Source organism: Mus caroli, unplaced genomic scaffold (genome assembly GCF_978045245.1).
Source record: "Mus caroli unplaced genomic scaffold, Mus_caroli_1 scaffold_17, whole genome shotgun sequence".
In the NCBI taxonomy this organism is placed as follows: Eukaryota; Metazoa; Chordata; class Mammalia; order Rodentia; family Muridae; genus Mus; species Mus caroli.
The window spans coordinates 10,418,488-10,445,210 of NW_028227272.1; the positions used below are offsets into that span (position 1 = coordinate 10,418,488).

General features: G+C 43.5%; 2 protein-coding genes and 1 pseudogene across 7 annotated transcripts in view; 2 read left to right on the forward strand and 1 right to left on the reverse strand.

The window, feature by feature from the left end:
* The window catches only part of Parn (poly(A)-specific ribonuclease), a 141,083-nt gene extending 137,933 nt beyond the window's left edge, over positions 1-3,150 (reverse strand). Inside the window, exons 1-3 of one of the 2 annotated variants that reach the window (XM_021185317.2) lie at positions 3,013-3,150; positions 2,538-2,615; positions 1,000-1,079 (exon numbers count right to left, since the gene is read on the reverse strand). In XM_021185317.2, coding sequence (XP_021040976.1) covers positions 1,000-1,079; positions 2,538-2,615; positions 3,013-3,031 — 177 coding nt within the window. In that variant the 5' untranslated portion in view covers positions 3,032-3,150. Of the gene's footprint in view, positions 1-999; positions 1,080-2,537; positions 2,616-2,921; positions 2,954-3,012 lie in introns of those variants that run through there. The other variant, XM_085832499.1, reaches the window with a different exon arrangement.
* Positions 3,151-6,913: 3,763 nt separating this feature from the next.
* Bfar (bifunctional apoptosis regulator) overlaps positions 6,914-26,723 on the forward strand; it is a 30,709-nt gene continuing 10,899 nt past the window's right edge. Inside the window, exons 1-4 of one of the 3 annotated variants that reach the window (XM_021184962.3) lie at positions 6,914-7,101; positions 20,696-21,035; positions 23,625-23,829; positions 24,728-24,897. In XM_021184962.3, the coding sequence (XP_021040621.1) occupies positions 20,773-21,035; positions 23,625-23,829; positions 24,728-24,897 (638 nt within the window). In that variant the 5' untranslated portion in view covers positions 6,914-7,101; positions 20,696-20,772. Of the gene's footprint in view, positions 7,102-20,695; positions 21,036-22,042; positions 22,200-23,624; positions 23,830-24,727; positions 24,898-26,723 lie in introns of those variants that run through there. The other 2 variants (XM_021184963.3, XM_029470513.2) reach the window with 2 other exon arrangements.
* On the forward strand, positions 7,015-15,576 carry LOC110311573 (periphilin-1 pseudogene; annotated as a pseudogene). Of its 2 annotated transcripts, none has more exons than XR_002379973.3 (2): positions 7,015-7,101; positions 11,937-15,576. The product of XR_002379973.3 is annotated as a periphilin-1 pseudogene, transcript variant X1 (transcript). The 2 variants fall into 2 exon arrangements; XR_002379974.3 differs by lacking the exon at positions 7,015-7,101 and adding an exon at positions 7,127-11,557.

Here is a 26,723-nt window from a genome sequence, read left to right on the forward strand (position 1 = left end):
GAGAGCCAGGTTTGTCACGTGAACAAGTGTTCTCAAGCTGCTGGTTCTCTGGACCACCGAGCATAACCACAGCAGAACACTTCTGACGGAAGACACTGGGCAGGCTATACACCACAGTCTTACCCACGTGCACACAGTTCTCAATTGCATTCCCAATTAAGAACCCAACTTTCATCATCAGAGCATATTATCAGGCATATTTCCAAATTACTAAAACGACTGAAAGGACACTAGTCAACACCAGAGGGTAAACTGGCTCTGGCAGGCCTCGCCTGTCTCTATTCCCTCTGCCTCACTAAAAACCATTAGTTTATATTCCTAAAGCTAACCACCAAGGTCTATTCCCTTATTTGACCACTTCATCCTCCTGTGACTGACTACCAAGGTCCAACTATCAGTTTTGAAGTCCAGCAACCAAAAGCCCCTTTGGCTCACCTAATTAACATGCCCAATTAAATAAACCACCTCACTCTAACATGAGGTTTCCCCTTTTACCTTTAAAAACCCTCATTTACCTATGGACTATGTCTGTCTCCTCTCTATCCAGAGGCAGCCTTTTGTTCCTCCATGACAAATACCCCTTCCCCATCTCTCTGTCCCCTTCCCCTTCTCCCTTGTCCTCTCTCTCTTATGTTTATCTCTTATTCCTCGCCCTCTCTTCCCCTGGGGCAAAAACATGTCCTTTGCATTGAGAACTTGGTCTGGGGGCTTCTGAGCCAATACTGATCCTTTCAACTACATCATACTTATTTCCTACATATTGAATTAATATTCAAAGGTAATAGCCCTTCCCCAGAATGTCTTTCAGAGAACAATAAACAATAATTTTTGCTATTTTTTTTTAAACATCACTAAAATTTAACTTTCTGGCTAGATTTGAAAAGATACACCTCACTTAGAAAACGTGCAAGTGTAAGTTTAATGATTTCACCTTTCTATAATTCAATAGCAAGAGGAGCCACATGAGAAAGAAAACCACTTTTGAGAATACCCACTTGCCTTTTTAAGCTTCTGATATCTCTCTTCTGGGGTGTCAAAACCACTTGTTAATGCTGTCACTGAGGGTCCATCGCTGATTCCTAGATCATAAAAAATAGATATTGGGCTGGTTAATAAATGCTAGTGTAAAACTGTCAAATGCTAGTGTGTCAGTCTCCAGTGCTTATTCAGATTCCCATTCGTTAAAATTAATTCAAAGTGTCTGTATCACACTTTTTAGAAATTAACATTAATCTGTGTTGTGGGTGTAGTTCACTGGTTGAAGTGTTTGCTTGCCATGCACATGAGGGCCTAGGTTGGATTCCTACATTCACAGAGAAATAATAATTACAGGATGGAGAGATGGCTCAGTCAGCAAACTGCTTGCTGTGTAAGCATGAGGACCTGAACTGGAATTCCCAGAACCTATGCAAACAGCTCAGTGCAGCACTGCAGAGACAAGTGGATCCCTGAAGCACACTGGGCAACCAGCCAATCTAGTTGAAGCAGTGAATTCCAGGTTCAGCGAGACACTGCCTCAAAAAATAGAGTGTGGTTGAGGAAAAGCATTCAGTGTTGAACTCTAGCATCTATTCATGCACACATGTGTATACACACTTAAACGCATACATAGCACATGTGGGTCTACTGAGCTAACCAAGGAAGATTTGTACTAAAGCATTAAGTAATATCCTTATTTGTCATCTAAGTACAGCCCTGGCCAGTCTCACAATACTATAGGTTTCCACTTACATGGTGTGTCTAGAGTGGTCACAATCAAAGACAAATGATGGCTGACAGAGGCTAAAGGGAGTAATAGAATAATTCCATGAGTAGTTATCTATTTAAGATAGAAAAAAAAATCCAGAACTGGAGGATACCAGCTGGACAGCAACATGAATGTAGTTAATGCTACCAAATTCCAAAACCACTTAAGAACAAATGCAATAGAGCTAGGAAATGTCTTGAAGCATAAAGTGCTTGCCATGCAAACACGAGGACCTGAGTTTGAACCTTCACCATATAAAATACTGTCAGCACACAGTAACAGGACCCCACAGCTGTAATCCTGGCACCTGTAACCCCAACATGGATCTTGTAGGAGAGACAGATAGATCTGGGGGCCTGCTGGCCTGCCATCTTAGTAAAATAGCCAGCTCTAGATTCAACAAGAGAAACGCGTTGAAAATTTATTTTAAACATAAGCTACCCAAAAACAACCTCTGGCCTCCACTCATCATATACACATATACATATTTGTGCGTGTGTGTGTGTGTGTGTGTGTGTGTGTAGAGTGTGTACATTTCGAAATGATAAACTTGGATAGGTGTATTTTGTCACAGGAAAAAGAGCCTCAACCTAAGCCCCCTGCTTTTTAACCATATACACCTAAATTAGTTTAAACAGCACCAGAACCATAATCTCTATCCAAAAATCGCACGCCCTGACCAACCACAAAACCACATCTCTCCCAGGCTTTTGCCATGACCAGTTGAGGAAGGAGGCAGGGAGCCTTTGCTATACAAGGTGTAAGCCCAGAGCTTTCAAGGGAGTGATACCTGAAAACTCCCCATCGATGGCGAAGAAGTCAGCCTCCTCTATGGCCTGGTACACTTTGTGAAGATTAATCTTAAAATCTGCAGAGAAACCAAGAAAAGGCTCAGAACAGGTGGCCTGCCTTCCTGCCCACCAACTAAAGGGAGATGGGAGAAAGGGCCGGAGGAGCTCCCGGGGCATCGGAGAAGCCGGTAAGTGTGCAAGGACCACAAGGGACACCTCCTCCAGGGGTCCCTAGATAAAGTATGCACGACTGAAAAGGGCTAGGGCTGAGCAGGTGAGCAGGGAAAAGAAAGGCATGGATGCCAAGGGTGCACGCTTTGCTGAGCGACAAGTCCCACCAGCAGCACCGCTTTTCAGAGGAAGTAATACCCGGCGGGACTGACTTGTCCCGGGCCCCGCCAAGCTCGAGAGGTCTGGGCCTAGCACGCTGGGTGGGCTTGAGGACAGGGATGGGGGTGTGCGGTGGACACGCACTGCTCCGGATTATCTCCATCCTGCGGCGCAGACGGAACCTTGGCCCCGCCCAGGCTGACGCCGGTCCACGCGCAGAGTTCCGCAGCAAAAGCAGCGTGGGGATGTCGGAGGCCGCCACGAAACAGACACAGGACACTTCCGGAAACAGCGCGCGCCGTTGCGCCTGCGTCAGAGCTGTGTCTCGTTAGGGGCGGAGCCGGGGCCCTCCGGGCTGCCTAGAAAGGGAAAAGGGGTATTGCTATCAAAGTCTCAAGGCCTGGCCCATATGTTGGAGAAGTTTCCTGTCCTGAACCTGGTTGATCAAGAGATATATGGACTGTTTTCCCCTGGGTCTATAATTCCAGGTCTGAGAAGGATGATGCAGGAGAATTTGCAAATTCGAGGCCAGCTTAGGGAACATAATGAGAGTCTGTCTAAAAATTTTAAAATTAATTTTATATATACAAATATATAATACTTGCTTAATTTGTGGGGTAGTGTTGGAGAAGTATACGTGCGCATTTGTGTGGCGGTCGGTGATCACTAGTAGGAAGCAAAGAAGGACCTCTGGTGTCTGTTCTTTATCTCCACCTTCCTTGAGACAGGGTCTCTCTCCCTGACTGAACTTGTTTCAGACGGAGTGGCTCCTAAAATGCCAGTCTCTGACTCCCAACACTGGGTTTACAAGATTGCAGGGCTGTGCCTAGCTTTTTTTCATGGGTGCTGGGGATTTGTCCATGAGTCTGGATGACTCCACAGCAAGTGCTCTTACCCACGGAACCATCTCTATGCCCCATATTGACTGAGTTCCGGTTCTATGCCACTCTGGTAGAAGAGAGACACTGTGATGACAAATCATGGTGGTTGTCCCACTGCAGCATAAAACTTGGATAAGAAGAAAAAAAAAAAAAAAAAAAGCCAGGCAGACATCAGACTTGCTACTTGGAAACATGATAGTTGCTATGGAGATAAAGAGCAAAATTCTGCAGCAGAGAGTGATGGGGATGCAGGGTTTCTTAGGTAATCAGAAAAGGCAAAGCCATTTTTTGGGAGCCTACTTTGTGACCTAACACTCTACAAAAGTGGCAAGTACTCTTAACCTCTGAGCCATCTCTCCAGCCCTACATTCAGCTCATCTCAAAGAGTTTCAGGAGAGATAAAGTGTTCACAGATTATAGTTGGCTGTTAACAACTGTAATCTTTCAATATTTATCCTCCAAAGAGTAAATGAGACCCCGTGTGATGGCTATTCTTGGGTGTCAACTTGACGATATCTGTAATAAGCTACAATTCAGAAATGGAAGGCACACTTGTGAGAGATTTCCTGCTTGATTTACAGTGAGTAAATTCACTTCTAGTCCAGACCTCTGAGGTAGGAAGACATACATGCTTGACCCAGATCTTGAGGCAAGAAGACACACACCTTTAATCTAGATCTTGAGGTAGGAAGACACAACTGTAATCTGGGCCAACCTTCTGCTGTCCGCCTATGTAAGGACCTGGAAGAAGGAAGCGCTTACTTTGCCTGCTTACCCTGTAGGAAGTCCATTCCTTCACTCTGCCTGCTTGCCCGGTAGGAAGTCCATTCCTTCACTCTGCCTGCTTACCCCGTAGGAAGTCCATTCCTTCACTGGCATCGAGGCCCTCCTTCCAAAAGACCAACTTAGACATCCGGCCTTGTGAGACTGAACAACTACTAGAACCTTGGTGGTCCCAGCTAGTCATTGTTAGATTATTTCCTCTCATATCTGAATATATGCAGTTTGCTTCTTTATTTTGACAGAGTGCATTAGTGAGGGTAACCTACGGTCACGGAACTTAGGAAATTATTCTCTGTCTCTGTCTCTGTGTGTGTGTGTCTCTGCTTTGCACATCGGGAGTGATGATACCTTTACCTGCCCTGGAGCTCGAAAGTCTCCCCCAGGATGCTGACCTTCAGAGACTTCTGTTAGAGACTAGACCTGATCTTCAGCTGAGATACATCACACAGGTGAGCAGCCTTGGAAAGATAGGCTTAGGACCATAGTTAGGAACTTAGTGTGAACCTTGTGTCATGAACCTCAGCGTAATACAACGTAACTTTCATTATACTAAATACTATGCATATCTCCCTTCTTGCTTAAGACAGAGGCAGGTTGATCTACAGATCGAGTTCCAGGACAGCCAAGGGTACACAGAGAAACCCTGTCTACAAACAAACAGGGGAAGTATGGTGGGACACACCTGCAATCCAACCATCTGGGGAGTTCATTTGAATTCAGGACTAAACCTGTTCTACAAAGGTTGTGTCTTATTTATTTATTTATTTATTTATTTATAATATATGTGTGCTCTCCTGCATATGTATCTGCTGCCTGAAGATGGCAAAAGATCCCATTACAGATGGTTGTGAGCCACCATGTGGTTGCTGGGAATCGAACTCAAGACCTCTGGAAGAGCAGCCAGTGTTCTTAGCCATCTCACCAGCCCAAGGCTGTGTCTTCATAAGGAAAATAATCTTAAATGGTAAATTCTGTTATGTATCTGCTATCACAATGAAGAAAAAAGGTTTCTACCTTTACTAGATCACTCTCTAGCAAGTAAATTCTGCTAGCACAAATCAGTTTTACTCTTTACCAACTTGAAAGGAACACTCTTATTTATTCATTTAGAGGTGGCTGATCTCAAACTCATTCCATAGCTAAGTCTCCATAGTCTTAAACTTTTTTTTTCTTTTTCAAGACAGAGTTTCTCTGTACAACAGTGCCCTTGCAGTCTTAAGAGGACTCACTTTGTAGGCCAGGCTGGCTTCGAACTCACAGAGATCCTGCCCCTGCTTCCTGAATTCTGGGGTTAAAGCACTACCATGCCTGACAGCCTTCAACTTCAAATCCTCTTGCCTACTCCTTGCCCCGTTTGGGGATTACAGGTGTGCCACCGAGCCCAGTTTGTTTATATGCTACTGGGATCGAATTCAGCACACCTAGGTATGTTAGTCAAGCAGTGTACCAACTGAGCTTCATTCCCAGCCCCATCTCCAACAACGTAGAGATGTTAAAATTTTGAAAGATCAAATCCATGATTGTCCAATTAAAGCAAGCTGTATTTGGGGGGTACACCTAGGCCAACTGACTGTCTCCTCCTAAATCGGGTTTTGAGAGAGCAGCCCCTGCTGGCTTATAGGAGAGATAACGTGTTTATTGCTGGGCGTGGTGGCGCATGCCTTTAATCCCAGCACTCAGGAGGCAGAGGCAAGTGGATTTCTGAGTTCGAGACCAGCCTGGTCTACAAAGTGAGTTCCAGGACAGCCAGGGCTATACAGAGAAACCCTGTCTCGAAACAAACAAACAAGCAGAAAAACCCAAGTTGTCTATTAACACGTTTTTATAAAGATACAATGAAAGGGAAGAATTGAGGGCACGTACATGTGAATGGGGTTGCAAAGAGTTTATTATATCAGAACGGAGAAACAGGAACTTTTTCTTTCTTTGGCTTTGTAAGTTTCACTATGTAGCTTTGGCTGTCTTGGAATTCACTCCGTAGACTAGACTGGCTTCGAACTCACAAAGATTCTCCTGCCAAGCATGGTCTCACAATGTCATAGATTGAAAGCATAGCACCATTGAGTTCTCAACAGATCTAGATCAAGGTGGGTAACTGCGGAGTAAATGTGATAACCCCATTTTATCCCAAATCCCGACCCTATAAATAAAACTTTAAGGACTGCTTCTGTGATTTTCTTCATAAATGTGAAGTTAAGATCTATTACGGTGCATACGGGCACTGTGGGAGACTTTGATGGCTGAATAAAGCTAGCTAAACACGGGAACGCAATCCAGCTGGAACCTCCAGGCCCCGGGCAGTGACTTCTGTGCTTGGCTCGGACGAAAAGGAGGAAGGGGCGGGTCGCGTTGGTGCGCATGCGCCCGCCGGGCCCTAGAGCAGCCGCTCTAGGCAGCCGGAGGTCGCACGGGGTTGAGAGCGTAAAGAGGTCTCTCCTCTATGGTTGCGGGAGCTGACCATGGTCGGCCCGTAGGCCCAGGTTATTTCCGGAAGCGAAGCCTTGTCCTCTACTTCCGCGGGGTCCTAGCAGGTGGCGGTGACCGAGTGGGTCCCAGGACTAGTGGCGAGGTGAGCTTCGACACGGTGTGGGGTGGTAATGGTCCGGCAGGGCGCTTGGCTTGAGAGTGCGGCGCGGGAGACGGAACTGAACCCGCTCCCGGAGCTGCGCTGGCGGGGTGGGTCCAGGCTCTGGGGCCTCCTCACCCCGGCCTGGACGCGTCCGGGCCGGGCTGCGGACCGTAGTTTGGCAGTTCCCCTTCTCTTACGAGGCGAAGGAAGACCCACGCCACTGCAGGTCTCTAGTCCTCGCCCGCGTCGGGGTCTGAGTCAGAGCCACTCGCCCCTGGGGTGGTGACAGAGATGGGTCTTGTTTCCACTTACTTGCGGGCTATGGGCGCCCGCCACGTCGGCTAGATCCGAGGCACCTTCCTGTCCCAAGGCAGAGGGTTTCATAATGGGAAATGAGGATAACGGAACATCAGACTCCAAAGTGACACCGGGGCTGACCTAGAGCTTAACTCTTCTCATTCCCATACTCACGACTCAAAAATCGTGTGCTGATGAGAGCGTGTGTGTGTGTGTTAGGAGAGAGACGGTGTGTCTTACTGGGGACCTTTAACTGGGCAAGGGGCGAACCCCTAACTTTAGTTGAGAAGAGAAAGTGGGAGCCATTGGGTCCTCCCCACGGAAGCCCATTGGCCCGCCCTTGGAGTGGCCCCAACGTCACACCAGGAGAGGCCAATGCGAAGGAGTTTTCCTTTCACCTTTAGGTACGGACTGCACGTGCCGATGAAGTTTTTTTTTTTTTTTTTTTTACTTTTGTCAGTGTTCTTTTATAAATAGCCTGGATGTATCCCGACCAAAGTGCACGGTATGTGCCTGGGAATATCGTCCATAAACCTGATAGGAAAGTCGTACTCTGTCCAGGCCTGTTCACACACACACACACACCCTTTCCCCTCTTTCTCTCTGGCGTTATAAATGCTAACCACACTGTAGCCAGCATTCAGTAAAATGTGACAGTTAGTAATGCTATTATTATCAGTCAGCAAACTTTTTACCTGGTCAACGTTTGACATCTAATCCAACAATCCTTTAGCGATGATATTAGTGTGGCCTGATAAATGGAAAGTAATGAAACGTGAGGAGAACAAAGGGTGACCAGATTGGGAGCCCAGGTTAGCCTCGCTCTGAAGACTTAACTTTGGTTTTGGTTTTGTTTTTTTGTTTGTTTATTGGGGGGGGGGGTGCATTTTGAGACAGGGTTTCTCTATGGAGTCCTGGCTGTCCAATAATTCACACTAGGCTGGCCGAGAATACACAGAAATCCACCTGCCTGTGGGGATTAAATGCCACCATGCCTGGCTTGTTTTATTTGTTGAGAAAGGGTTTATGTAATCTAGGCTGGCCAAGAATAATTCTTGGACTTCTGATTTCCCTGGCTTTCTGACTTGAGTAACAGGAAATGGAGAAGGTAGAAAATGAAACTCTTGAACTGGGTCTACAAATCTGGACTTACGAAAAAGAGAGATTTCCCTGAGCGGTGTGTGCCACCATGCCCAGTTTATACACTGCTGATGATAGAACCAGTCAGCCAACACTCTACCAAGTAGTCCAGATTAGGTAACACACAGATAAACTTTACACAGTTAACTTGGGTTTGGAGTGGATTAATCATCAAAAACAGTTTGGATCTTGTTAGTGGATACTTTTGACTCAGAAATCTTAACAGATGGGAGTGTAATGATCCATTTAAGATAGATATTGACAACCATGCTGATTATGCCAGTTAAAAAATTTAAGTCCTTTTAATTGATGACAAGACCATAAGTGGCCGTATGCCTCTGAAAATATCCCTTGCTGCCTCTGCCCAGGGATAGAGTTTTTAAAGACAAAAACCTCAAAGACCTTAATTTACGTCAAAGTTAGATGAGGATCAGAGTAAACTTTCATTCCTGGCAGGGCATAATTTTAGATGTAACCTCAAATGGGCATCCAAGGCAGACATTGGGTTGCAGAAAGGGGAAAGACAAAATACATTCAAAACCAGATGGCATTACCTTAGTCATTTCAGGAGGAGCATTTGAAGAAAAGAAAAAAAAAAAAAAAAAAAACCTCAAGGAGCAGAAATTTATAGGTGGTCTATGAACAGAGTCTAATCTTAGTAATAGAAGGAACTCCTGTGAGTTGTGATATATGGTTATTATCCCCACAGTATAGGGGATACAAAGAAAGGAAATGACCTACCCTAGATCAAGCAGCTAATGGTTTGTTGAGCTAAAATTTAATGTGATCATTCTGCCTCAAGTTTGTGCTATAAGTGAAAATGTTCACTTGACAGCCAGACATGATGGTGTCTCAGCATTTAACAAGCCAAAGCCTGTGGTGGTGCAGACCTTTAGTTACTTGGTAGACCAAGGCAGGAAGATTGCAAGTTCCAAGTCTTAGTTCTATGGATTGGGGCTGAAGGTACTACCTCTGTAGTAGAGTGTGTTTAGAGTGAACAAAATCCTGGCTTCAGTTCCCAGCACTAGGAAAGTTAGTTTACTACTTTGTCATGCATATTCTTCACTGAATAAAACCACAGTTCTAGGTTTTATTTTGTCTTCTTTTCTTTTTCCGTAGTAGGGAGTGTTGTTTTGTTGAGATGGTTTCATGCATCACTCGCTGGCTGGCCAATGATGACCTTGAACTCTTAGTCCTTCACCACTGAGCTGCTGGGATTACAGGCCTGTACTATCGGGTCCAGTTTAGTGGGGAAGGTTTTTGGGCAGTTTAATGGGAATTTTGCTCTAGGGAGATGATTCAAACATTGAAAAAAAGAGATTCACAAAAAGAGAATAGGAAATGAGCATTATTTAAGTTTCACTTTAGCCATACCTAGTCTGTCATAGTTAGGCATTTACATGCAGATTACATATAGGAGTAAACTTCTAGGCTCTTGTGAAGAACTTGTTTTAGGTACATAGTCAGGTCCATATCTATAAATTGCATATCTGCAAGTTCAGTGGTGAATGAGGGGAAAAATTCAGTTCAATTGTGGGCTAGAGAATGTAGCTCAGTAGTATGGTGTTTATCTGTTGTGCACAGTGACCCTGAGTTCTACCTCCAGTCCTGCCAGAAAAATCCAGGAAGTTCCAAAAAGCAACATTTGATTTTTGACGTATGCTAAGTACTACACTGAATCAAGAGGAATGAGGCTATGTGTAGGTGTACACACCCTGATAGCTTCCCACCATTTCACAGATCCTTAGCCTCTCCAGCTCTCTGGGCATTGTTTGCCTGGTATTTTGATCACTTGTACTTTGTAGTCAGGCTTACTGTGGTTGCTTATATAACAAGCATGTTAAGAGATGACTAAAGGAGCCTGGTGGTGGTGGCACAAGTCTTTAATCCTCATACTTGGGAGGCAGAGGTGCATGGACCTCTGTGAGTTCCAGGACAGCAAGGCTACACAGAAACCAGAGGGATTGGAGAGAAGACAGGGTGGGGTGGAGGGGTATAGGAAACAGTGCATAGGCCACTTGCAAACACTGTCCTTGCCCAGAAAGGACTTGCACACCCATGAATCCTGTCACCCTGGAAAGTCCTGGAGGAGACACCAAAGGAGGACTGTGTACTCTTCTGCCTTGTTCTCAGACATTCTAGTTCAAGTTCTTGAAGTTTCCCACGGGATTCTATTGAAGATATTAAGAGTCACATTAATAAAGAGTCAGATATTTGTTTGCTTCAATTTTCATCTGCAAATATTTAGAGCCCCACTTTGTAGCTATTGTGTGATATAATAGGATTCTGTAACTTGATTCGAATTCATGGAGTCCAGATTTGGAGAGACAAATGTGGCTGAAATAGGATGTGCAAAATAAAGTCAGCAACTGCATTTTGCTTTTCTAAGAGTAGATAGAACTTAAGAGGGCTGCTGTATTGGGGAAAAGAGCCTACAGAACCTGGAATCTCCTACCACATTTGAATCATGTTATCAGTTCTGCTTTTGGCAGGGTTGAGAGGGAAGGTGAATGGGTTTGCATAAAGGAAAGTCTTGATTCTACGATAGATTTACTTCCTTCTAGTGCAGTGGTCCTCGGTCTCTGAGTTTCAACAAATTTGGGGGTTGAGTGATGCTTTTTAGGGGTTGCCTAAGACCATCAGAAAACACAGATATTTATATTAACAATTCATAAACACCAACATTACAATTATAAAGTAGCAGTGAAAATAATTTTATGGTTTGGGGTCACCACACATGAGGAATTGTATTAAAGGATTGCAGCATTAGGAGGGTGGAAAACCATTGTTCTAGTACCTTAATAGGCAAAAACAATACAGAGCTAGGTCACGTCTATGATTCAAGATTGGTTAGAAAGTCAGTAATTTTGCTCATTTGTTTATTGGATTGTTTTTGTTTTTTTGAGACAGAGTATCACTATGTAGCTTTGGCTGTCCTGAAACTTGCTGTGTAGACCAGGCTGGCCTTGAACTCACAGAGATCCTCCTGTTTCCATCTCCTGAATTCTGGAATTAAAAGGTACACACCACTACTCCCAGCTGAATCTCACTGATATAACCAGCTCAGTATGCTCTGGAGGATTGTGGGTAGGGAAGGGGACAAGGCCAACCTAGGAGGACAGTATTGCTCTGGAGGATTGTGGGTAGGGAAGGGAACAGCCTCTTTCTGATGGAGATCTTAGTTCTGTTGAGGGACAAGGCCAACCTGGGAGGGTTAGGTTACAGAATGACTTGTCTTAAGAATTGGTATGCACAGGTATGGATCCTCTTGACCCCTTTTTAAAGTTTTATAAATCTGTAAGAGGTGTGCACTAACCTTTCAGGGTTTGTAAGGTGCCCATCAATTGTTCCTACAGAAAATAATACAAGACAGTTTATACTTAACTTTTACTCACCAGCACATGCCAACGAGACCTCTAACTGCTTCTGTGGCAGCCTGCGTACCAGCATCCTGGAACTTGGAACCATCAATTTACACTGGAGTTCACGTCTCCTAGAGTCCAGCCTATCTAGTGTGCAAGTGAATTTTGAGGCTAGTTATCTCAGTGGCCATCAAAGAACTGCTAGGATTGTCTTGGTGAACTTGTGGCGAGCCCAACCTTCCATGCTTCATATCCCGGTCATCCTTGGTCACCGTCCAGGATCAGTGTACAGAAGAGACAAGATGTGGCCTAACAGATCATATGATGAAGTTCCTCAGAATGTCTCCAGTGATGAATCTACCCTGAGGAAAACAAGAGGTGATCTTTCTGCAAGCCGACAGCATGAGTGCAGGGATGAGAAAGATGACTTTAGAAGAAAATGTTCCTCTTCTTCCCATTATTCAGAACAACAGTCTCCCCATAAAGGGGCTTCTTGTTTTTCCAGAAAATCATGTGTAGATCAGAAGAACTCCCCACATAGCAGATCTGGATCCAGTGGAAGCCATTCTCCAAAACAAAGCAAACTGCATTCTTCCCATGGGTCAGAGCTTAGGAAGTCCAAGCATGCTCATTCCTCCTACAAACGGCACAGTGAAGAAAAGCCAGAAGGAGGTAAAAAGAGGGCTGGCCAGTCTTTGAAAACACCAAGAGACACACACCCAAAAAGTTCTTCAGCAGTTCCTTCGTCAGAAAGTTTAAACAAACTCAAAAGGCTTGATGAAAAGGGACGTCCTAAAGCTGCAAGCAGGCAAGCTGTAGAAAAGCCAATGATGGCAGATGAAAGTGACTTACCTAAAATTTCTGAGTTTGAAGTTGGCTTCTCAGAACTTATGGATCAGTCACAAGAACCTGAGTCAAACAAAAAAGATCACACAGAACTCATTGATAACCAAGTAACCAATCGCTGTAAAGCAATAGTGTCAAAGACCAAGGAAATTGAACAAGCCTACTACCAAGACTGTGAGACCTTCGGAATGGTGGTGAAAATGCTGGTTGAAAAAGACGCTTCCTTAGAAAGGCCCATTCAGTCTGCGCTTCGGCAGAATTTACGTGAACTGAGTGAGCGCTGTGTGGAGGAGCTCAGGCAGTTCATTGCAGATTATGATGCTGCTGCTTCCTAAGGACTGGTGCTCTAGCAGAAAGTGTATCTTGATTGTCATTCCAGAATTGTATAAATACTTCAAATAGGGAATTTTTGTGATGAAACAACTTCAGTTAAGCATCTAGGATACATCTAGGAAACATCTGAAATGGTCAGCTTAAAATCATCTTCAGAAATGTTTCTACTTATGGAACCTCATGATTCATACACTCACCAGTGTGTGTCTTAGCCTGCTGCGGAGGCTTACTAACTCATGTTCTGTAGTCTTCCAAGGAGATGAATGTATGGCTCAGTGTACTTTACAGTTAGATTGAACTTCATAGTAAATGGTAGCATGTAAAATTGTTAGGACTTGAGTTGTGATTTTTATTGACTTTTGGCTTGTTTTCTTAGGCTTTGTTGCTTTTATTAAAATCATCCTACATTAAAGTTTGTTTTCTTAATAAACTGGTACTTTGGTATCTTAAGAGAATAAAACACGGGGATGAGCTGACTCTTCAAAGGACACATAAGTTTGTAATATGAGTTGAAGTTGATGTATCTGTGAGGTACTGGGGATTACGCTCAGAATTTTGTTATTCTAGGCATCTGATCCACCACTGAGCTATAATCCCAGCATCAAAATGAATATTTTAAACCAACTATTATTAGAGCATGTGTTACTTGGTAACCCCTATAAGCTTTTTGGTTTGGGGTTTTGTGGTTTGGGGGAGGGATTTGTTTTTCTTAATAGCTTTCTGAGTTGTTGAACAACTACTGCATGTAATGCAGAATAGATCCTAGAATGTCTGCCAGAGGGATAGCAGATGACAGGCTTAGCCTGATGCCCTTCTCAGCCTGCACTCATCTTGCCCAACACAGCTTAAGGCAATCTGTTCAGACAACAAGTCAGGGTCTAATGGAGCATGTTACCTTTATCCTAGTCACCTCTGGCCTTCTCCAGAGTCTTTTTGGAATTGGAAAAATACAGAGTTTTAGATTAGAGAGACTGGAAATGCTGTCTGTCTTATTAATGGAAGAGTTAGGTTTACTGGCTACAGGAATTCCATAACATTCTATTCTGTTCACTGACAGTTGGTTCTTACTGCCATTCCTGACCTTTGCCTCAGTTAGTCTGGGCACATTAATGTTTATATGGTAGTCATGGGAGATGGATACTTTTTGTATTCTACCAGCATTTATAGTGTTATCCCAGACTAGGCCTGGCCTCCGGATTTGATTGTGAATGTTCTCTGTGGAACAGTCTAAGAGCTAACAGTTAGAGTTCATGTCCCAGATAGTGTTGTCAAATCCTAGCTTGTTTTTCTCATCTGTACCATTGCAGCACCTTGGTGTATACTAGGTGATAAAGGAGTGATTCATACTTATTAAGTACTTTGTTAGGATAGTATCTTTATGATGAAATTCTTTCAATTTCTATTTAATGTGTATTAAGATGTTTATTTTAGGGCTGGAGAGATGGCTAAGCGGTTAAGAGCACTGACTATTCTTCCAAAGATCCTGAGTTCAAGTCCCAGTAACCACATGGTGGCTCACAACCATCCGTAATGAGATCTGATGCCCTCTTCTGGTGTGTCTGAAGACAGCAACAGTGTAGTTATTTATAATAATAAATAAATTTTGGGGCCAGAGAGAGCAGGGTTAACTGGAGCAAGCGTAGGTCCTAAAAATTCAATCCCAGCAACCACATGAAGGCTCACAACCATCTGTACAGCTACAGTGTACTCATATACATAAAATAATAAATACATCTAAAAAAAGATTTTTATTTATATGTATGTGTGTTTTGTCTGCATGGGTATCTGTGTACCACGTGTATGTGGTGCCTGTAAGAAGCCAGAGGATGACACCAGATCCCCTGAACTGGAGTTACAGATGGTTGTGTCCTGCCATGTAGGTGCTGGGATAGTTCTCTGGAAAAGCACCCATTGCTCTAACCACTGAGTCATCTCTTCAGACCCAAAGTGGGGTTGTTTTGCTCACACTGAATATCTTTGCAAAGAGATGATTGAAAAAAAAAAGTTTTAGGCTGAATTTGAAATAGACCTTAAAAACATTCCTGAAATTTTAGGTATAATCTCGATCCTGGTAACTGAGTTTGAGTTGGTTTTCTTTGAATGTCTATGTGTGCACATGGAAGCCAGAGGCTAGGGCACTATTATTCAGGTTCCATCCATCGTCACTAGGCCTGGGACGCTTTCTTTAGGCTATGGAACCTACTTGTTTCCACCTGTCAGCTTTGTAATTGTAATAAGCTACACATGCCTTATTTGTTTATTTTTGTTTTAATGTACATTGGTGGTATGTCCATGTGAGAGTATCAGATCCCCCCCAAAACTGGAGTTACAGACTGTTGTGAGCTGTCGAATGGGTGCTGGGTATTGAACCTGAGTCCTTTGGAAGAGCACCTGATAACTCTTAACCATTAAACCATCTCTTCATCCCACCTTATTTATTTGTTTATCTTTTAAAATATGAGGTCCAACTTAGGTCTTCAGGCTTGTACAGCAAGCACTTAACAACTGAGTACTTTCTTTTTTTTTTGGGTTTTTTTTTTTTTTTTTTTTTTTTTGGTTTTTTTCGAGACAGGGTTTCTCTGTGTAGCCCTGGCTGTCCTGGCACTCACTTTGTAGACCAGGCTGGCCTCGAACTCAGAAATCCGCCTGCCTCTGCCTCCCAAGTGCTGGGATTAAAGGCGTGCGCCACCACGCCCGGCTCTCTGAGTACTTTCTTTAACCCATGTTTGTTCTGTTGTTGTTGCTGTTGTACTATTATGGAGGTATTTGGGGGTGGAGGATGTGAGATAGGGTCTTACTATGTAATTCTGCCAATGCAGTTCTGGCCTAGAACTTTTTTTTACTTTCAATTTGATTTATTGGCCTAGAACTCTTACATTGACCAGGCAAGCTTCAGATTCACCTGCCTCTGCCTTCTTGGTGCTCAATTTAAGACATGAACTGTAAGGCCTGGCAAAGACATTCTTAAACCTAGATTAAATGGTTTCTTACTTGATAAACTCAATAAAATTTATTGCATTAAGTTGGTCAAGGTGGTAAGGCCTGTAACCCACCACTAAATGGTTAGCCTGGGCTACAGAGTGAGATTCTGTCTCAAAATAATCAAAGAGCTTGCTCTCTTTTCCTCCTATATAACATAGAGCAAACTACATAAACCATACCCTCCAGCATTTCAAGAGGTATCTGTCCTTGGGCAAGTGAGTTTACAAAGGTTAGAAACATTTTTTGTTTGTTTTGTTGTTTGGTTTTCCGAGACAGGGTTTCTCTGTAGTTCTGGCTGTCCTAGAACTCACTCTGTAGACCAGTCTGGCCTAGACCCCAGAAATCCGTCTGCCTCTGCCTCCCAAGTGCTGGGACTAAAGGGTCTGCACTACATCTGCCTGGCTTAGAAACATTTTTGTTCTGTGTATCTCTTAGTAATTAAAACATAACTTTAGCTCTCACAGTATTGCTAATTGACTAGGTGGTAATGACTTTGCTATATGAGCAACTGGCAAGGCTAACTGATGACAATGCTACAGGTGGTCAGTAGCCCTCCAGATAAGTGTGTCGGTGAGGACCAGACCAGACAACTTACAACAGGAATGGACATGTTCATTTATCTCAGGTTCTTTGATAGCAAAGCATCACTGGGGACATTATGTGCATCCTAGCATCCTTTTTCTTTCAAAGATTTTCAGATAACTATACTTTACCAGTTAACTATGGCTTGAAGGGTGGGGGTCATATTGAGATAGAAATGGTGCTGCATACCTCTAATAGCAGCACCAGAATTGGTAAATTCAGTCCTAGTTTGGGTTACAATATGAGACCTGTCACACACAAAAAATTATATATATGTGTGTGTGTGTGTGTGTGTGTGTGTGTATGTATGTATATGTGTGTGTATATATATATATATAAATTTTGGAAGGGCCCAAGTTATCAGAGGCTACTCTTTTAAACCCTTTTGTGATCTCTGTCCCTCACATTATCCTGAGTGTTCCACACATAAGCAGGTTTCTGTAGCATCCCATCCTAAAGCAAAATGGAAATTGTATCTAGAAAAATGTGTGAAAGACCTAAGCTATCATTTTCTCAACCTGATAGCAAACCAATACGGAAAAACTTATCAGAACTTCAAAAGCTGACCATTCCAAAGCTAGTTAGCCTAAAAACAACTTTGTACAGTTTCAACTCTCAAGGCATCCCATTAAGGGCAAGACCTGAGAACTCCTGGGAACTAACAGCATTAAAATGGAGAAGCGAGAGGCTGGAGAGATGGCTCAGTGGTTAAGAACACTAACTGCCCTTCCAGAGGTCCTGAGTTCAATTCCCAGCAACCACTTGGTGACTCAACCATCTGTAATGGGATCTGAATCCCTCTTCTTACTGTATAACTGAATAGCTGTGGCTGGCCAAGAACTCAGATACCCAAATGCCTGTGTTTCACATGTACTGGAATTAAAGGTGTCCACTTTATTTTTTGACACAAAGACATATTTAGAAGTCAGTTTAGCTAGACTGGCCAGTGAACCACACAGATCTCCCTGTCTTTGGTTCCTTGGTAGTGGGCTTGGCAAGCCCACACCACCCTTGCCTGAATTTCCATGGGTGCTGAGGCTCCAAACTCAGGCATCCATGCTTACATGGAAAGCACTGTCTCCTCTTCCCCTTGATTTGAATTTATATTCTTAGCATTATACATGTTTTTCACGGTTCCACAGCACTAATCCCTAGTCTATATATATTCTTCTTAGAACCAGGCGTTAGGTTTGAATAGTAAATGTCTCCTAGGGTCTTGGGCAATTGAATTGGTCCTCGTTAGTAGAAAGAGCTGTTTGGGTAGTGTGATGGTTTGTATATGCTAAACCCAGGGAGTGACACTATTAGAAGGTATGACCCTGTTGGGGTGGGTGTGGGCTTTTAGACCCTTATCCTAGCTTCCTGGAAGCCAGTATTCATCTAGCAGCCTTCAGATGAAGATGTAGAACTCTCAGCTCCTCCTGCGCCATGCCTGCCTGGATGCTGCTATATTCCCACCTTGATGATAATGCACTAAACCTCTGAACCTGAAAGCCAGCCCCAGTTAAATATTGTCCTTATAAGTGTTGCCTTGGGGCTGGAGAATGGCTCAGCAGGTAGGAGCTCTGACTGCTCTTCCGAAGGACCTGAGTTCAAATCCCAGCAACCACATGGTGGCTCACAACCACCCATAATGAGATCTGATGCCCTCTTCTGTACGTGTGAAGTCAGCTACAGTGTACTTATGTATAACAATATACATAAGTATGTATATTATGTTAATAATAAATCTTTAAAAAAATGTGTTGCCTTGGTCATGATGTTTGTTCACAGCAGTAAAACCCTGAACAGGTATGTTTAAGTGGTGTGGCTTTGCTAGAGAAAGTGTATCACCTTGGGGGTAGACTTCAAGAATTTAAAGATTGCATCATTTATACTTAGCTGTTTTGTGTGTGAGCTGTCAGCATCCTCATCCAGCCATGCCTACTGTGTTGACATGTGTTGCGGCCTGCCCGCAGTCCACAACACAAAGGGTTCAACTGAGAATGGCAGTTCGAGCTGAAAAGAGAGGAATCTAGACGGGGCGGAAGAAAGAACGGAGCTAAGACAACATTCTGATCAAAGCTCAATTTTACTATTTCCAGACACTCAGTTATAAAGGAAGGGGGAGGGAACCCAATATCCCGCCAAGTAACTCAGGGTCCAGTAGCAGGACGAACACGTGTGTGCCTCCAGGCAGCAAAGGCAGGGTCCAGCAGTAGGCATGGCAGGACGAATGAGCAGGAAGCTCCACCCTTGAGCAAGCAGGTTCCAGGCTGGGGGAAGGGAGGCCACAGACATGCTTTCCTGCCTTGATGGACTCTTTCTCCTCTGGAAGCATAAGCCAAAACCCCTTCCTTCTGTAAGTTGTCTTGGTCATGGTGTTCTAACACAGCAACAGAGCAGTAAATGAGACATCTTTGTGACTTATCTATAGTTATCCTTAGTCCAGCCCATCCCCTATCCGCAGAGAGATTTGTCATGTAGAACTCAGCTTCGCTGACTTCATTGCATCTGAAAATTTATAAGTTCTCATCAGTCAACTGCCATTCTCATTAACCTGGCATAGGAGACACCATATCAGATCTCAGCCCTGACATTTGCTGGTTTTGACAAAAAATACAAAACAGTGCCTGAGGCAGGCCTAGTTCTTATTTAGATGGCCTGTATCCTTCCCCTGGCTCTTGAGTTCAGATGTGATGGCTGATTAGGACCTGGCTCAACATCAGCTTGTAAGAGCTACTCAGTGAGTAATGGTGTCTTGGGCTGAGGATGGAGCTCAGTGCTAGAATACCTGCCTAGTGTGGACAAAGCAGTGCAAAACAAAAACAAAAATACTTTCGATATACTTGCCATATACTAGGCTTTGTACTAGACACTGCACATGTATTAACTTATAGATTCTGCAAATGTCACGGGAATAGACACTAGTTCTGAGCTTGTCATACTGAGGAGGCTGATCTGCACACTGGGGCCTGTGTTCATTTTGTTTGTTTGTTTGTTTGTTTTATTTGCATGTTCTGTTTTTTTGGAGTAAAAATTTTGCTATGTAGCCCTGTCTAGCCTGGTACTTACGGTGTTGCCTGGGCTGTGTTAATCCTGTTGGGCAAGAATAAAACTCCTGCCACAAATTTTTAGCCAAAATTGAAGCAAGTTTTTATTAAATACTGGCCAGGATGGTGGATACTAGCCATGTCCATACCTGGGATTCCCAGAGAATGGCTGTGAATTACAAATTAGTCCCAGTGTTTATAAAGGCAAATTCTACCAGGCTACATACATTGTGCATTTGCCCAGTCGAGGCAAGCATACATCCTGATGTACTTCCTGCCTCTGCCTCCTGAGTATGTGTGATCGATCAAGCACATCATGTGCAGTTGGGGCAACCAACCTTGTTTCCAGGAGTGAATACACGTGGCTTGTTATATCTCACTTCCTCCGTATTCTAGGAAGTTATCCATCGTGGGGCAAGTAGGGTTTATAGGTCAAAGGCATTTTGTTGCATAGCTCTCCTAAGTAATTTAAACTTAAAACATAACTTTAGCCCTCATAGCGGGTCTCATGCTGGAGGTGGTTTGCTTGCCTCAGTCTTCTTGGTGCTAGAACCACAGTGTACACAGTCTGTTAACAAGGTGTCTTAGCTCCCCTAAGCTCTTGTCTTTGTGGCCGCTGTGGGTAGCAATGGCGAGTCTTAGAAACGTACCCTACTACCAGAAATATGTGCCCTTTGCCCCCTACCTTTTGTGAGTGTGGGGTGCTGTTTTTTATTTTATCGTTTTGAGAGACAGCTTAGTTGGTAGAGTTCTGTCTAGTGTGTATGAAGCCCTGGGTTCAATTCACAGTTGCACAGAAACAAGGTGTGGTGGCACACACCTGCTCTTGGCTTCTAGGAGCTTAAAGCAGGAGGATCTAGAGTTTGAGGCCAGCCTGGACTGTATATGACCTCCACACACACCTACCCCTTAAAAAAGAAAAGGACAGAGAGAGAGAGAGAGAGAGAGAGAGAGAACGAACTTGAGTAGAATGACAGTAATCTTACACAGCGACCGTTCATCCATCCTGTTCACCCACAGACTTTATGATGCATTACAGCAGCGTCCTGAGTCTGAAAGTCTCTATGTGTATGGATCCCAGAATTATTTGCTGAGAGATGGAGGAGCCTCAGAAAAATGACCTGAACATGAGAGAGCAGGAGGAAGAGCATCCTGTCAGAAGCAGTGGCCCTCAGATTTCCGTGAGTGAGTTCTCCTGCCACTGCTGTTACGACACCCTGGTTAACCCCACCACCTTGAACTGTGGCCACAGCTTCTGCCGGCACTGCCTAGCTTTATGGTGGATGTCTTCAAAGAAGACAGAGTGTCCAGAATGCAGAGAAAAATGGGAAGGTTTTCCTAAAGTCAACATTCTCCTCAGGTAACACTGGGTCCTATTGACAGCATGATGTACAGTGTGGTTTCTCTGTGGGAACTGCTGTTTATAAAGAAGCAGACTTGAGGCAGATTACTCTAGGAGCTTGGAACCAAAATCCAGATTCCTTTCTTACAAGTGGTTGTCATCTGTCCTTCCGTTTTATTTATTTTTTAGGCAAGGTCTCACTACATGATGTCTGGCTGCCATGGACCTGCTGTGTAGATTAGGCTGACCTTGAATTCACTGATCTGCCTGCCTCCTGAGTTCCATTCCCACTACCTTCCCTATTGTCCCCTGAACCCACCTTGTGTTTTAGTATTTTAAGACTAAGCCTCAGTCAACTCAGGTTGGCTTCAAACTCACACTGCCTCTTGCCTTAGCCTCCTGAATTATAGGCACAGGCCGACATGCCTAGCTGATTGTTATGTTCCAATGGGAAGAAACAGAAATACATTTCTGGTTATGACCATTGCTTATAATCCCCTACCCTAGAACACTTCTTTCTGATTTATACTTATGAGTAAAATAATAAAACTATGCAATTAGAAGTAACTGGTGCTAATTTTCTTCTTTTTTTTTTTAATTAGGTATTTTCTTCATTTACATTTTTTGTACTTTTTTTTTTATATATTTTCTTATTACATATTTTCCTCAATTACATTTCCAATGCTATCCCAAAAGTCCCCCATACCCTCCGCCCCAGTCCCCTACCCACCCATTCCCACTTTTTGGCCCTGGGGTTCCCCTGTACTGGGGCATATAAAGTTTGCGTGTCCAATGGGCCTCTCTTTCCAGTGATGGCCGACTAGGCCATCTTTTGATACATATGCAGCTAGAGTCAAGAGCTCCGGGGTACTGGTTAGTTCATAATGTTGTTGCTCCTACAGGGTTGCAGATCTCTTTAGCTCCTTGGATACTTTCTCTAGCTCCTCCATTGGGGGCCCTGTGATCCATCCAATACCTGACTGTGACCATCCACTTCTGTGTTTGCTAGGCCCCGGCATAGTCTCACAAGAGACAGCTATATCAGGGTCCTTTCAGCAAACGCTTGCTAATGTATGCAATGGTGTCATCGTTTGGAAGCTAATTATGGGATGGATCCCTGGATATGGCAGTCTCTAGATGGTCCATCCTTTTGTCTCAGCTCCAAGCTAATTTTCTTAATATGTAAGTAAAACCTGTGGCTGGCATCACCTGGTAGAGTTTCTTTCACAACCAGCCACAAACCCTTTCACATGGTTGGTTCTTCCTGCTTCCATGCAGTAGGGCCTTTCCAGTTTTTGTTTGATTTGGTTTTGGTTTCTTTTTATTTGTATGTATGATTTTTATCTGCATGTGTGTATGTGTATCTTACTTGTGCCTGCTACCTGAGGAAGTTAGAAGAAAGTATTGGGTGCCCTGGAACTGGAGCTCTGGTTGTGAGCCATTATATGAGTTCTAGGGATCAAACTCAGGTCCTCTGCAAGAGCAGCAACACTCTTACAGAATCTCTTCAGCTCCTCCTAGTTTTTGTTTGTTGTTGGTGATATGTGTGTGTGTGTGTGTGTGTGTGTGTGTGTGTGTGTGTGTAGGGGTTGATTTGTTCCTTTGATTCTTCTTTTTTTTTTTTTTAATTTTATATGAGCACACTGTAGCTGTCTTCAGACACACCAGAAGAAGGCATCAGATCTCATTACAGATGGTCATGAGCCACCATGTGGTTGCTGGGAATTGAACTCAGGACCTCTGGAAGAGCAGTCAGTGCTCTCAACCACTGAGCCATCTCTCCAGCCCTTGATTGTACTTTGAGACAGTGTCTCACTATATACTTTAGAGTTCTGTCTGCCTTTGATAGGATTGAATTCATATGCTACCATGCCCAGTGCCTTGGAGGCTCTCATTCTTTTTCTTCTTATTTCCTTAGCAATATGCCTTAGTTAGGCAACCTCACTCAGATCACTAGAATACCCAAAAAGTCCATGAACCCTTTAACCCAACATTGTTTTATAAAAATAAGTGGTATTCTACTAGGAGATTTCAATATTCTAGGCTCAGCAGATCATAGTACTTGCCACTCAAGCATGATGACCAGAGTTTGATGATAGGAGGGGAGATCAGGTTCCTGAAAGTTGTCATCTAACCCCCACATGTGCATGACCACACTCACACAATGGACACATATGTGAACATAATCATTGTAAGTAATTAAGTCAGTCTCATTGTGTCACCCAGGCTACCTGTACCTGTCTATGTATATCAGGCTAGCCTGGAACTCACAGAGTTCTGCCCTTGGAGTGCTACGATTAAGGACATGTGCACCATACCTGACAATATCAAAGGTTGGGTGGTAAATATTTCGCTGCCATTTATGAGGCCTTAGATTTAGTACCCAGTACTTTCTGGGAAAAAGACTGGTACCTAAATATCTCATTTGGCTGTTTCCTTAATGGGAGCACATAGATTGTTGTGAATTTTTTGTTTTTATCATAAAGCAGAACTCTTTGTTGCTCTTCTGGGCTTCTCTGGATTATGAAATGTCTGTATTGATGGGTGTAGTCCCTGAATGCTATATCTTGTCAAACACCTGTTCTGTGATTTCTCTCTTCTCCACAGGGATGCCATTGAAAAGTTATTTCCTGATGCCATTAGAATGCGAGTTGAAGACATTCAGCAGAATAATGATGTAGTCCAAAGTCTTGCAGCCTTTCAGAAATATGGGAATGATCAGAGTCCCGTAGCTCCCAGCACAGGGCGAGTAAATCATCAGAGAGGAGGGGGATTCTTCTCCGGTGTACTCACAGCTTTAACTGCTGTGGCAGTAAGTTTGGCTGTTTAATCTGTACCGTGCGTCAACCCCCAGTGCGTCTGATATAACTTAAACAGTTGATGGTGTAACCATGTCTAAGTCATTGTAGCCATTAGATTTGTGTTGCATGTTGATAACTGAGACCATATAATAGTTGTTGGCTGGGTAGGGGTTAGCTCTGTTCTTATTCAGCCCTCTTCCTGACCTGTTCAGTGGTGTCATGATGACCCCCATTTTAGAGCTCAGGAAAAGGGCAGAACAAGACTTGAGAAACCATGTCTGCACTGTTATGGGATTCTTTCTTTCTTTCTCTCTTTCTCTTCTTTCTTTCTTTCTTTCTTTCTTTCTTTTTTTCTTTCTTTGGAGGTCCTTCATATTTTTTAAAGATTTATTTATTTATTTCATGCATGTGAGTACACTGTCACTGTCTTCAGATACACCAGAAGAGGGTATCGGATCCCATTACAGATGGTTGTGAGCCATTATGTGGTTGCTGGGAATTGAACTCAGGACCTCTGGAAGAGCAGTCAGCGCTCTTAACTGCTGAGCCATTTCTCCATCCCTTTTATGCAATTCTTAATAGCACACAGGTCACTGCCAATGGAAAGACTGCTTAAGTCAAGTCCTCTGAAGTTCTTAATATTTCCCTGTAGAAAAGGCAAATGACTTGGTGAGGTCAGGGACACAATTGCTCCTAGATTGTCTGCCATGTACCCTTTCCAGACCTTTGCACAGCCATGAGCACAAATGAGCCTAGAGACATTGTGTCCTCACTTCTCTAGGACTCAGGTTGCCTTCTTTCTTGAAGAGACTTGGTGTCATTTCTCAGACTCAGCCCCTTCCTTGCCCTGCCCCATCCTCACATCCTCAAAAACTGACCTTTCACTTCTGACCTCCTCTCTCCTTCCAGGTCATCCTGCTTGTGTATCATTGGCGCAGCAGAGAATCTGAACATGGCCTCCTGGTGCACAAGGCTGTAGATAAGTGGACGACGGAAGAAGTTGTCCTCTGGTTAGAACAGCTAGGACCTTGGGCCTCCCTGTACAGAGACAGGTTCTTATCTGAAAGAGTAAATGGAAGGTGAGAAAAAAAACCTGGCACACCAGGGTAGGTGTGGTGGTGCAGGCCCTAAATCTTAGAGGCAGGCAGATCTCTTGTGAGTGTAAGGCCAGCCTGGCAAGTTCCAGGCCACAGGGTGACATAAAGAAATCCTGTCCATACCAGACATATTTCTAGATGGATTTGAGATACGTTCTACCTGCCACAAATCCTTTCTTATAGAAGTGAATAAGCATGAGCTTGTAAGGTCTTCACAAATATGTAAAACCATTTCCAGTCATTTCCTGACTCCCAGAAAAAAACTCATTTTCTTCCTGGTCCACCCTCACTTCTTCTCCCTCAGCAGATTTTATTATCTTTATTAAAAAATGGCTTTGCCTGTAGTTCTTGCATATTATGTAATCATAGAACATGGAACCCTTGTGTGCAGCTCTTTCCCTCAGTCTGATTTCAAGGCTCACACATGTTGTAGCATCATCTATGCTTTATTTTATCTCTGAAAAACTCCTTGTATAGGTAGATCAGATTGTCAGTTCCTCACTTGGCAGGTATCTGAGTTGATTTTATTTGTAGCTATTTTGAATAGTGCTGCTAAAATCATTCCTGCACAGGGTTTTGTGTAAATATGTATTCTGAGAACTCTCTATGAGGAATGGCCACATCCCAGGATCTGTCTGTGTTTACTTTTCAAAGATGTTGTCGAGTAATAGTTTAATTTCTATCTTAACTTCTCATTATGAAAGTAACCTTTGGTCGGGCGTGGTGGCGCACGCCTTTAATCCCAGGATTTGGGAGGCAGAGGCAGGTGGATTTCTGAGTTTGAGGCCACCGTGGTCTACAAAAGTGAGTTCCAGGACAGCCAGGGCTACAGAGAAATCCTGTCTCAAAAAAACAAAAAAACAAAAAAACAAAAAAAAAAAAAAACAAAAAAAAAAAAGAAAGAAAGAAAGTAACATTTAAGGCTGGAGAGATGGTTCCACAGTTAAGAGCACTGACTGCTCTTCCAGAGGTCCTGTGTTCAATTCCTAGCAGCCAGATGGTGGCTTACAACCATCTGTAATGGACTCCAGTGACCTCTTCTAGCTACATAGTATGCTCATATACGTAAAATAAATAAAATCTTTTAAAAAAAAAAGTAAGTAACATTTATTAATTTAAAGACCAGCTGGGCAGCAGCAGTGTACGCCTTTAATACCAGCATTCGGAAGGCAGAGGCAGGCAGATCTGAGTTCAAGGCCAGCCTGGTCTACACTGAGATCCAGGACAACACAGTGAAACCCTGTCTCGGGAAAAAAAAAATAATAATAGTAAGAATGATGTGGGACAATGTCTTTATGTTGCTACTATTCACAAATTATTGCTGTTAATGTCATAATAGACATAACTGAACATGGTGGTACACAGTTAACCCAGCACTTGGAAGATGGAGGTAGGAGAGGCAGAGTTCAAGGTAAACCTGGGTTATACATCACACCCTGTCTCAAAAAAAAAAAAAAAAAAAAAAAAACTTATTACATGTCTTTCCAAATATAAAGGTGTTTCCTTGGCATGCTGGGGATTACATAGAGCTTTGAACATGCTAGCTGCTTTCTCTACCACTGAAATCCTCCCCAGCCCTAGTGTTTTTCTGTTCAGTTTATATAGGTATATAAATATGGTGTTGGGTTTTAGGTTTTTTTGGTTTTGTTTTTTTTTTTTTTTAGTATAGAATAGAATTTATTCAGGGCATGGGGAGGGAAGTTAAGAGGGTAGTAGAGGCAGAGAGACAGGTAGAGAAAGAGAAAGTAGAGAAGTAGAGGCTGGCCATGAACACGTGGAGAGAGGTGGGAAGGGAATGGGGAGCGGGG